The sequence below is a fragment of the Neopelma chrysocephalum genome, unplaced genomic scaffold (assembly GCF_003984885.1).
Source record: "Neopelma chrysocephalum unplaced genomic scaffold, ASM398488v2 Primary Assembly neopelma1_62, whole genome shotgun sequence".
NCBI lineage: Eukaryota > Metazoa > Chordata > Aves > Passeriformes > Pipridae > Neopelma > Neopelma chrysocephalum.
The window spans coordinates 7,072,867-7,085,308 of NW_020897719.1; the positions used below are offsets into that span (position 1 = coordinate 7,072,867).

A 12,442-nucleotide genomic window follows, 5' to 3' on the forward strand; every position below is an offset into this window, starting at 1 on the left:
GGAAGTAAACCTTGCATCAAAAAAACCTCCCCAGCCCCTGAGAACTGCTGCTTGCTCTGATAAGGGAAAGTTTGGTTTGGGGTGGGGTGGTTGGTTGGTTGGTTTGGGGGTTGTTTTTTTCAGGGGGGTTTGGTTTTTTCTGTTTGTTTGTCCCCCCTCCAAGTTTCTGGTTACAGCAGAACCTATTCCAGAAAATTTATATAGACAAATGAGTTGTACATTGTAAGTTATCCTTTTTTCCCCTCAAATAATCAATTATGTAACAACTTGCTTGGCTTACAAAACTGATCACTGACTCCAAATCAAGGTCTTCAACTGCAATCTGCAGTATGATGAACATGTGTTGTCAGTGTCACACAGGTGAAGAAGAAACTTCTGATCCTTGAACTAGAAGAAGCTGTCTGCTTGTGTGTGCCCAGACCAAGTCTGTCCCCTTTGACTTAGTGTTCCCTGGCCTCTCTTGTTGCTTCTGGGTAGTCACCTTTGGCATCCTTTGCCCATGTAAAGGAACACTTTTGATAGTTTCCTGTCCAGTATTTCTACAGCACTTCCTGGCAGGTGGCCAAGCATGTGGTTGCCCTTTCCCCTGTTACACAGTAGCTGCCACCCATAGTGACCAGGATGGCTTCCAGGAGATGCTGGAGGAAAGACAGGCTGTTTTGCTGCCCTGCAGAGATCGGATGGGTTTGTAGACCTTTTCAAGCTTAAAACTGGAGAGGCCTGGGTCCTTTTCTTACAATTATGTTGGTGTCAGGACTCTTTTGGGAATGGAAGTGAGGGGGTTTTCTTCTGGCTTGCAGACCCTTATTTAGAGGAAGGACTTCTTGGAGACCGCCACAGAAAAGTAGTGAGCTGTTAGATCTGTGTTGCTGGCCCAGCTACTCAGACTGGGCGGTGGCAGAGCTTCACAGTAGGAGCTATATTCTCTCGGTTTCCTGAAAGAAAAGTGTGTTTATTGTCAGTTTAAAGGAGTTCAGAATTTTAGACATAGAATGGCTTCAGAAAGGATTTACTATTTTGAGCTGCAGTCCCTCTGTGTAAGCATCAGCTGCCTGTCAGTGCAGCATGCTGTAACATTACCTTCTGCAACATCAGCAAGCAAAAAAGTGATCAAAAGAACTGTTGGCAAAGGAGCAATTACAGTACTCACCAACAGTTCCTCAGAATTTAATCTCTAAACAACTAAGGATGGCATATAAATTAGTCCACCCCATGATAACGTCCCACTTGAATTTGTAAGGTGTATGGGAGAAGGAGGAAAAGACCTTGGTTTTTCTAGTATATGCCTTTAAAATACTCATGACTACAATACTGTAGATATGACTCTTCTGCATAGCAAACTGGTTGCTCATAGCTACAGTGTCATAGATATGACTCTTCTGCATAGCAAATGAGTTTTAAACAGGCATTAAACCTAAAAGGTTTGGCACTAACCGAAAGGTCAGTGAAATATTGATCATTAGTAACAAACCTCATTCTCCATGACAGGATATTATCATGACTCCAATATAATAAAAAAGAGCTGTGTATGTGCTGATTTCTTTTTTAGCAGTTCTGTATTGTGAAGTCAGTACACTTAGCCAAGTTGAATGCTAAATATAGACTGAAAGGGGCAGTCTGTTTCATAGCTGTCTTTATGGGTCCTGCAGGACTCAACAGGTTCCTATGGGTCTAAAAGTAGAGAGAAGAACTGCAGAACAAGTTTTCTTCATGTGATTTTCACTGGCTGATTTCTTCCATGCTGGCACATTAACTGAATACAATTATGTTGTAAGTAATGTTTTATTCTGCTGGTTTTTAACCTTTTAGATTTTATTTAGTTTTTTTCTGTGAAGAATTTTCAGTGTGTTCTCATTCTACATTCTAATTTTACCACAACAGCTTAAAAAGAAATTTAAAAGTCGGATTGGAGAAAAAGTCTTTAAGTACAAGATAAAGTGAATCTCAAAACCCCAGTGTTTACATTAGTTTGTTGGGAAAATAATCAATACTTTTGGCCAGTGACACTGATGTCTGTATCCTTTCTTCTTTGTTTGTCATGTCAATGGAATCAAACAAATGTAATATAAACTTTGTTGCACTAATAATGGTTATCTTCCCTGTGGTTACATGCACAAATGCTTAAAAATTAACAGTAAATGCAGAAACATATAATTCATACCACTAATGAATCTTATTACAGCTCAAGTTGTTAAGAAGAGTCTTCCCTGAAGTTGCAGGGAGGTACTAATCAAAATACCCAAGAGAAACAACTGCTCTTCAGAAGCTAAAAATAACCAAAAGCCTTTGTGCACGAGGTGGTAACTTTTAGCATGCTGTTCAAATGCAGGGCTCTGTAGCGATTGCAGTTGGCTACGGATGTGCACGTGGGGAGAGAGAAGAGCAGAGCCAGTGCTGGGGGGAACGTGGTTCACAGACTGTGCTGCCTGGCACCACGTGATGTTCTGGAGGAAGGACAGTGGACACAGCCATCTGTCCTGAAGTTACTGCTGCACACCTAAACGTCATACGCTAGGTAAGGCTAACCCCTACTATGCCAGCTTTTCTACCTTTTCTTTGTATTTTGAAGCAACAGGTCTCAACAGAGTAAAAAATAAGCTGTAATCTTTTCTTACATGCTATTAAACAGAAATATGAAAGTATCCATGTAGTCCTGTCAACCTCCACTAGCAGAACAACAAGCCCCATTGTCAGGAGTGCTTTAAGTGCTTAGTCTTCAGACTTACTGAGGCAAACACTCAGGGCTTTATTTCTCAGACTTCAGGTTTTTAATTTAAGTGCTATATTAGGAATCTGGTCACACTGTGTTCTGTATTGTTCTGAAAAGGAAAGAAAGCTCAGAAGCACATCAGGAGGGCAGTTCAACCCATCTAGGATTCAGAAATCACCCTTAGGTGCTTAACAGCCTTCATCAATAAGAGGTTTGCATCCCATGAAGTGCTGATTTATGTTGGCAGGTAAAATTGAACTTGGGAGCTTTGATAAAATACTAAATGGTAAGACATATTCTACTCCAAACCTAAACTAATCTCTGTGACCTCCTCCCCTTACGTTCACTGGCAAGAAAAAGGTACATTTAGGCTGCAATTCTACGTTCAAAAAGATGTATCTTAGAATAAGAGAAATATTACCTGGAGGAATGTATTTTTCTTCAATAATTACAGAGGGAATTTTAAGTGACAAGTGTACTCAAACCTGCCTACTTAGAGCATCTGCATCTCTTTGTGGCTAGAACTGTAGTTTGTTTCTAGGAGGCATTTTTGGAATCAGAGTTGCATAAAGAAGACCCAAAGACTGATAAGGAATAATGTGCAATTCATAGAGGAGCCTCCTTAGGTATTGCTTCTTTTCTATATATATTATTCCTTCAAAACTGTATTTATATAAAAAATCATTCACCGAGTTCATGCACCCAGACCCTACAGAGAAACCGTTTTTGCAGACTGGGCCTCATCCAGTGCTTTTTTTAAAGCAAGGAGTATTAATCCGAAGAAAAGGCTTTGCCATCAACCTTTACTTTGTCCAGAATTTGTCCAGTCTAGAAGACTAATTTTTCTGTTCCATTTTTCACAAATAATAACTTCACAGTGATATTCTAAGGTGTATAAGCAGACAGATATTCTTGCTGCTTATCTTGTATACCTATACCTGATTTATCTGTCTTATCTCTAAATTATTTGATGCTGAAAGCAGAGGACCTGAGTGACATCCTTCCTGTCAGTGTTAGTGAAGGTTTGTCTTTCACTGTTGTCAGAATCTCACCCTACCTCTTACCTCACCAAACCAAAGGGTTATACAACTGAATGAGTACCATTCAAATCAATGCTGGAGCCAATCAGGCTGATTTTTCTCTCTCTTTCCCCAAACACATGCATATGTGTATGTATGCATAAGTATACACCTGTGCACAAACACAATGTAGAAATTAAATGTTATATTCATCAAAGATCTCCAGGAATAAACAAGTGCTATGTACTGAGTTATCCTTGTGAGTGTGCTGGTCCTTAGTGTGCTGGTCCTTCAAATTCCTTTATTTTAAGGGTTGTTTAGGCTGCTCAGTGTTTCCTTAGAACAGGACACCAACTGTTACCAGTTATTTCCCATATCCATGTGTTAAATTACCTTTTAAATTATTATTTACCTTAGATACAATGGAGAGGCCTTCCTTGGAAATTAACCTGCCTGATACACATGAAGAAGGAAAGCTTTATGTAGTTGATTCCTTAAACAACCTAAACAAGCTAAATGTTTGTCCAGATGAATCCCAGCATTCACTAGGTAGGTATGATAGGTTATGCTCTATGGTTTTCCATATACACAATCCACATTATGTGTCACTGATGACAACAGGCCAATATGTATGTCAAGCTCTTTACTGAAAAAAAGTAAGAAAAAGATTGAAAATGGCCTAATTTAGACAGATCAGATAATGATTTAGCTATCCCTGCTGAGTATTTAAGTTATTAGGTTCTTGAAAATCCTTGCGTTTTGCTAGGGATTCACTGTCAAGCCTGAACTTATTTTCCATTTCCACTGGGGTTTATGAGGTGATCCCTTGCAGGATAATGTCTCTAGTAATGCTCAACATACACCTGCTACATAAATAGCATTGTAACTCTTTCCAAGCACTAAAATTCACACATGGCAATAGAAGTACCAGAGAATTTCTGTTCATTCCTTTAAGACACATCTCCTAGGGACTCAGACCAGTTATCTGAAATATCCCATGACACTTTTAAGCATTTTACTTTGTGGACTTTCTTTACTTACAGTTTCAGATATGGCTCCTACACTTCTACTGGTTTAATAGGGTTTTTGTCTTTGACTTCTCACAGCAACAAGAATATTTTCACTCATGATAACTACAATATATTTCAGTTCTTTGTGACCTGAAAAGATCTTAAAACCTGGAGCTCTTCAGCAACATTCCACATAACAATATTTTGAATCTACTTTTATTTCCCTTATTATAATGGCAAATTTGACTGAAGAAATCTAGAGATCAACAGCTATGTTGAAATTAGTTTCAAATGGCCATAACTTAATCATGCTTCTCATTATGGGACTTAAATGCCTTCTCCTTACATCTGTTTCCAAGTCCTCTATATTTTCCTAATGCAACTAACTAGAGTGGTGTTGGTTTCTGCATTTAATGCAAATGTGTTAGACATAAAGTACTTAATTCTCATATGCAGATTATCTTGATATTGACACTCTGTAAGTACAAAATGAGACAATGGCATACCTTGGTTTTAATGTCAAAGAAACTCCTTTTGGTGCAACTGTTTCGCTTTCTTTTGCAATTTTTATTGGACAGTATTGTTTACTTTTCAGGTAAATATACAAGGTTCTGTGTAATCATATGTGGTTCTCTGGAATAATCGCATGCATGCTCCTCCCTATATTTCAGCAGTAAATAAAGGTAGCCTAATATGTATTTTATTCATAAATTTGTAAAGTGCTTTGGTTCCTTCTAGGATTATTCTTTTAAAATACTTTTTAAGCTTGGAGATTCTGTAAGTATCTTATCCCAACAATTAAATACATAAAATCACTTTTCCACAGTCCTTACCTGCCTTATTCAGCAGCATAAAATTCTGGTTCTCTTGCCAGAAAATCAGAGAGATGTAAAAAGCTATTTAAACTGTGTATACATTTTGACTGCATCAGTAAGAGTGAAGCAGTAATTTCTTTATGTTTTAAATGATTAAATGTTCCCACTGTTTGCTGTTTGGCAAGAATGTGTGCCTACCAGTTCCACACAACACTGCAGTCTGGCATGTTCAGCCTGATGAAATAGTAAGAAGCACTCATTAGGCAGAGCTTAGACCGTTTTTGAGACCTCTATTGATAGCTTAATATGCTTGACAGGCAGCAGTAGCAGGCCCCACCCATCCTTATTATTCTAATTAGAAAGCAATATTGGTGCAGGCACTTACTATATGGTGCATTTGTTATGAATGCTAAGGGAATAACAATAGAACCTCAAACCCCAAATACGAAAACATTACAGCTTACTCACAGGCAGGAGTGTGTTAAACGCAATACAGAAAATTAGAGATACTCCCAGAGATCTTCTACTAGCTCAGTGGATTACTCAGCTCCAGGATGGGTTCATTATTATAGTGCTGTAATGGCATATGCAACCTTCCCTCAGTTTTATTGCTACAGGCTCAGTTGCAAAGACCTCAGAGATTTCCACCAGCTGAAACAAGTACATGATTTAGAAATATATTTTTCACAGATGCACATGCTACTCTCCCTTTCAGAAGACAGCAACTACAGGAGGATAAATTATAGTGTTTTGCATGTAATTTCAGTATATATGAGACTGACATGAAAATTAAATTCCATTAGCTTCCTCCTCCCCCCAAACAGAAAATAAAACTAAATCTTAGTAAGTAGTTACAGTAGTATGTAAACTTGAGATTAAATGAATCTATCTCAAGTATAAAATTTTTATATTCACATAAATTTCCACATGGTATTCACTTGCTATCTTTGGGCTTTATTGCCACCTCACATTCAATTGCAACTATACAAAACATGTTCTTTAAATAGCAATAAACTGGCTTGTGGAGCTGATTTGAGGGCACCATTGCAACTGCTTTTTTCTTTTTTTCCCTCATTCTTCCCGTGCTTAAAGGACGACATGTATTCCATATGAGAGTCTGTTCAATTCTTGGCAACTGGGAGAATAGGTTTTTTTACTAGAGAATAGGTTTATTTACTAGAATGAAACCAACAAATCCTGAAGACAGTCAAGACCTACATTTATCCTATCCAACATCAGGAGCTTAACTGAGGTGCTTAGTTTGGGAAATTAATCATCCCAGGTATACTTCTATCATCAAAGAGAAAAAGAAGCAAATCTAGAGGATGAATGTGTAGGATGAATCTGTACCTTGGTTTTCAATATGAATTTTACTCTCTTCTCTTCTGAAACGCTTAAGTCCATTCAAGCCCTTAGAAAGCCTTCAGATGGAAACTTCATTGCAGCCTTTGTACATGTAAAACAGCTGTAAAACTCTGAACCATAAAACAGGTCAACTTCAACAAACATTTTCATCAACAAAAATATTTTTCATGAATATGTTCTAACAGCTATAACAGATGTATTAGTTTTTATATTTCCAAATTCAAGATGAGTACATAAAGTTGGTTTCTTTTCTTCTCATGCAATATCACTGGAAATAAAATCTGTTGGCCAAAATTATAATGTATTCTTCATCATTTCATGAAGCCAGAAGCATTTTGTCTTGTTTATCTTGACCAACCTTAGCAAACTTTATCACCAAATGACTTGTCATCTCTTAACAGATGAGGAGGAGAACACTGGTGGCACTGGAGAAAACATGGCAGGGAACAACACAGGAAATCGGTGTTTGTTCTTCGTCACTTTTATTCTTACTTTGATCATCAGTTTGGCACTTGTTTCATTTGTAATATTCTTAATAAGTAAGTAAACCAAAGACTGGTTCTTAAAAATGTAAGGCCAGTGGGAAAAAGAACTTTGCTGATACGTGTCATGCTACCTTATGACATGCTACTGCTGTATTTGCATGGTCAAAGGCTTTGGCTGGTTATGGGCAGTGGGTCCTGGTCCTGGGGGCAGAAGTACAGGCAAACAACTCACTCTCTGAGCTAAAAGGCACAATTTTATTCTTCAACAGCTGTGAAGAATTTAGATCAGGGGGCTTATACTGTGTTGCTAAAAATGCTGACTGGAAATGAAATTTAAATTTAAAGGTGATTGTATGACAGTGAGGTACTTTGACAATGTGCCTTTCACTCCTTTACAGATAAAACTCAGTATTGGTGTCATTCCACTGAAACTGGAATATAACACTTGAATCAGGCTACCTGAAGGAGGACCTGAGAGTTGTCATCTAAGTACTGATTGGAAGTTTGTTTGGAACTAAGAAAATCTGAAAAATAAGACAAAAAAAGTTAGATAACATATATGAAGATTTGCATGTAGAATTGAGCCTGTAGACATCATTACTGTTCCACTTTGTTAGGAATGATCAGGTGGGCTTAGCTAAACACATGGCTGCAAGTGAATATGGTTTATGGAGCCCTTGTCATCATGGGGCTTTCTGAGTAATAGTATTAAACAGAATATGAGGTACATTATTTTAATTTAAAAGTCTATTTTGTATGAATTGGAATCCATACAAAATCAAGATTTCTTATATCCTGTAGTGGGGAATTTAATGGAACGTAGCAAAAATCCTCATTTTCCTTTTTGAACAGGAAATTCTAACACTAACTAAATTTTCTTACAGGCACTCAAAGAATGGAATATAAGACAAGTAAAGAACACAAAGTAGATTTTAAGTGACATGATTGTAAAATCCTAACTGAAATACCTTATATTTGAATTTCAGATTTATTTAACAGGGAGCTGCCTGAAGTAGAGCCCTGGTATAGAAAAATGAGTACTGTGCTACTCTAGTAAAAGAATGATAAAGTAATAGTGAAAAGCCTTCTTACAGGAATTAAAGCAGTTTGCTTGGGCTCAGGTTGGTGGAGGCCTGTGGTTTTTGAAACCGATTTCCAGTGGTGTTTCAGTTTATGTTATGTTGTATAATCTGATATTATATTTGCAATCCACATACATAGATTCATTTAGCATTGACACTATTAGACTTAAGCTTCAAAACCCATGGGTAAATTCTGTTAACTTCAGAAGGCCAAAACAAAAATAGCTCTGGCACATTTGTGTGCTAGAGGAGGCTGGCCTCCAAATGCCAATACTTGCAAGAATTTTCCTTTAATTTAAAAGATTAAGAAATCCAGTGATGTGGCTGTATTCTGCTTTGCTTTTTTTTTTTTTTCTCCTGTGATACAATTAGTGCAGTAACTGTACTTTTAAAAGAGAACTACATGCACATACTGACCACAATTAGGATCTTGGAGCTCCTAAATAAGACATTTTCCTGGGGAAACTAATGGAATAGATATGCTCCTGAAGACTGCAGAATTATCTGAGCCATAGTTTATTTTATTACACTGCACTAAAGTGAAAAAACCCAAAACAGAAAATAAACAATTAAAGAATGTAGTGAACAGGTAAACCTACCAAATGTATAACTTCTTATCATTAGGTTCTGCAGTTTTTTTCCTGGTTAATATTTTTGTTCATCATAATTCCCTACAAACTCTCACAGGAATGCAAGTGAGGGCAGTGATGCTCTTGACTTAAATGTTGCCTATTTAATGTGGTACATTTTCCTTTTCAAGTTCAAACTAGAAACAAGATGGACCAAATATCAAGCAGACTACTATCTGAAAAGAAGAACATAGAAGAGCTGAAGAAAATTAACAATATTTTATTAAAGCATCTAAATCAATCAGGAATTAAGGATAAGTCTTCTGATCTTCATGATTACCTATTTACCCAAGCTGAACTCAAAGTCCCTGGAGAATAGATCTTCTTTGGAATGAAATTTGGCATATTCATGACTCAGATATTTTTACATATGTCACACAGGTTGCTTAAATATTCTGATATGGTCACCGGAGCGTTGGAAAAGCCAACTGAGAAATAGTAGAAAATAACATTTTATCCTGGTTTATTTGGACATAGATTTTTAAAACTAAGCCCGTAGGAGTCACAATAAACAACAGATTGTCAACAATTTGTGGCAAGAGTTCTGGATTCCTTGTGTATTGTAAATTGCAGGGGGAAGGGCCTAGTTTTACTTTAAATGTAAGTGAATGATTACAGAAAATCATGATTTCTATTCACATGATTCCAGCATGACCTTGTTCACTTAATCATTCTCCTGTTTCTTTGGTACAAGTTTTGTGTTTGTTTTTAATATTATTTGTATTTAAAGATAACTTCGGATTTCATAACTTATAAATAAATTCATTTCTGCCATAGAGCTCTGTAGTTTTCCTTTCTGTCCATTTAAATACACTGACTTACTACTCTTTTTGTGGAAAACCTCTAAACTGGAATAATAACAAACCCTTTCATAACATGCCATATTCAGCCCAAATTTGTATTGACTGAGTGGGTGTCCTATTGTCTTACATGAAAAATGGGTTTAGAGGACTCAGTCTGGTAATTTCATAACATCATCATAGCAAACCCATCTCATAGCAATGCTAATATGCTGTACTTGGAATCTGAGGGAAGTTTCTGGGTGAAGGCCAAGTGTCTTTATAAAGATATGTGGGAAAAATGCTACATGTTCTTGTATTCTTCCCTATACTTGCTGTTGGCCACTATCAGAGAAGGGCCAGGTGAAATATGGTCGGAACCTTCATGGTTTTAAAGTGGAGCAATACCTCAGAGGGTGAAAGGAGCCGACACTTTCTCACTCTGAATTCACAGTTGTGGAGACCAACACCTGAAAGTGTGAACCCATAAGAGACTGGTGCTTTGTCATTTTAGTATTCAGAACCTGCTACTGGAACATACATTATGAAGGCACCTCCAATATCAATAAATAATTTGGTTACTCCCATCATGACGGTGTGATGGCAGCTGACACTATGGAATATGTCCAACATCTTCTCTTTTAGTTTGAGTTCTTCTTCTCATCCAATTCTTTCTTATCTCTTCAGGACAATTTAACAAAAAAATTCACCAAAGTCAACAGCTTACACTGCAGTCTCCTTTTCCAGAATGAATGACACTCTTTCTGTGATGACTATTTCATTGTCTACAACAGAGTGAAGAACTAAGTCCAGGAGACTTTCGTGGTATCACTCTACTTGGATTTGCCCAGCAATTCTTTTCCTTTTATTAGGAGGGCTTTGCTTTACACCTATGTTTTACATCATCTTCTTTCTATGTCCTGATTTTCATTTTCCTGATGTATTATTGTCAAATTATTCACATGAAAACCATGAAGTTCCATTTTAAGAGTTTATTACTCCTGCTTTTAATTCCCAGCTGCAGTTGTAATTATCTCCTCTAGGTGCCTTAAATAGTTTTTATAAAGATGACTCAAATATAGCTACTAGGGAATGATAAAAATTATGTAGAAAAGTTGTAAGGAATATCTTTCTGTAAATGCTGTTAAATGACAAAAGAAAAACTATCTTAAGACTAAAAACATGACACTTGTAGTGTTGCTTCTCTGTTCTTCTCTGAGCTGTCACCTGCTTTTTAGTGACAGTATTAAGTTCTCATCTCTCCCACTCACATTGTAGCTACTGCAACTGCTCTCAAGTTCCTGCCTTGCACTGACACATATCTGTACCTGTGAGCCAGGGAGAAACAACTCTAGTATTTGGCACTCAGTGGCAATCTCAAACACATGGATTTCACCCTCATTTCCACTGCAGCTATCAGAGCAGTCTGTGTGGTCAAACAGAAACTGATACCAAGAGCCAATAGATTCTTTTTCTGCCAGGAGACTGTAAATAAAACGTGTCCTAGAGCAACAGCCCCCCAAGAAATGAAAGTTTCCTCATCTCTCTGATCTTGTCCTCAATTACTCTTAAGATGGTTGTTCAGTCAGTACTCATAATAAATCCACTTTTTCTGTCTCTGTTATTGATTAGAAGTGTTGGGGTTTTTTTCACTCCATGGTTTGATCCTTCAAGATGCTGAGTATCCTCAACTGTGACCAGCTGGGGCATAACAACCTACAGGCATGCTCAGTATCACACAGGACTGACACCCCAGATCAACCTTTTCATATTTAATTGCTTCTTTGCTTGCAGTGATCAGCAACTGAGATCAGTGACTGAAAAAGTGCAAAGGTCCAAGCCTCATCCTGTTAGTGCTGCTGGAACACAGTTGTTGGATACACTTGCAGTCAAGGAAGACATGGGGCAGCACTGCTTACAGCTGTTTATGGCTTCTCAAATCAAGTAACCAATACCCATTCACAGTCAGAACTGCTTCTATATGAGGGTTGAGATGGCTGCCTTGACAGCAGAGTACCACAATCCCTCCATCAACACTTTCTGGAGTACCCCCTAAGTGGAAACAAGTAGGGGCTCCTTTAGGGGAACATTTCTTTCTAATGTGCTGGCAGCGAAGTAGTCCCAAACAAACCAATACTGGACCTTTAAAATCTTCTACAAACTTGATCCTGAAGTGAATTTCAGCTTATTCTAGAGCCCTATAATTCATCTTGAATAAACAGCTAAGTGACTAGTGAACTCCAAGCTCCAGCTGCATAACTACTGTGCTGTATATGGATGTTACAATGTCTCCTGCAGACATGGGTAAGATCTCTGTTCTTGTATGGCTGCACATCTCAAGAACCTTTGCCATATCTGGTATTACAACCATGAACAGGAGGAAGATGATCTGACAGTAACAGCTTCATCTTACAATAGTCACAATTGTTGTTCTCGATAGTACTGCTTCTTTCCTTTTTCTCTTATTTGCAGCCTGTAGAGGTATCTACACAGAGTGATTTGCCTTTTAGTAGTTCTCTTTCTCAGTGCAAATGAAAAGGGTGCACAG

General features: G+C 37.6%; 1 protein-coding gene across 5 annotated transcripts; it reads left to right on the plus strand.

Moving 5' to 3' along the window:
* The first annotated feature begins 17 nt into the window (after positions 1-17).
* On the plus strand, positions 18-9,878 carry LSMEM1 (leucine rich single-pass membrane protein 1). 5 transcript variants are annotated; one of them, XM_027682169.1, is made up of 5 exons: positions 21-684; positions 2,330-2,515; positions 4,147-4,278; positions 7,321-7,458; positions 9,247-9,877. In XM_027682169.1, exons 3-5 carry the CDS (start codon positions 4,152-4,154, stop codon positions 9,432-9,434), a joined length of 453 nt encoding a protein of 150 aa, XP_027537970.1. In that variant the 5' UTR covers positions 21-684; positions 2,330-2,515; positions 4,147-4,151; the 3' UTR covers positions 9,435-9,877. The 5 variants fall into 5 exon arrangements, with proteins under 5 accessions (XP_027537968.1, XP_027537970.1, XP_027537969.1 ...); XM_027682168.1 differs by lacking the exon at positions 21-684 and adding an exon at positions 929-1,770; XM_027682167.1 differs by lacking the exon at positions 2,330-2,515 and having other exon boundaries at positions 18-684; positions 9,247-9,878.
* The last annotated feature ends 2,564 nt before the right edge of the window (positions 9,879-12,442 follow it).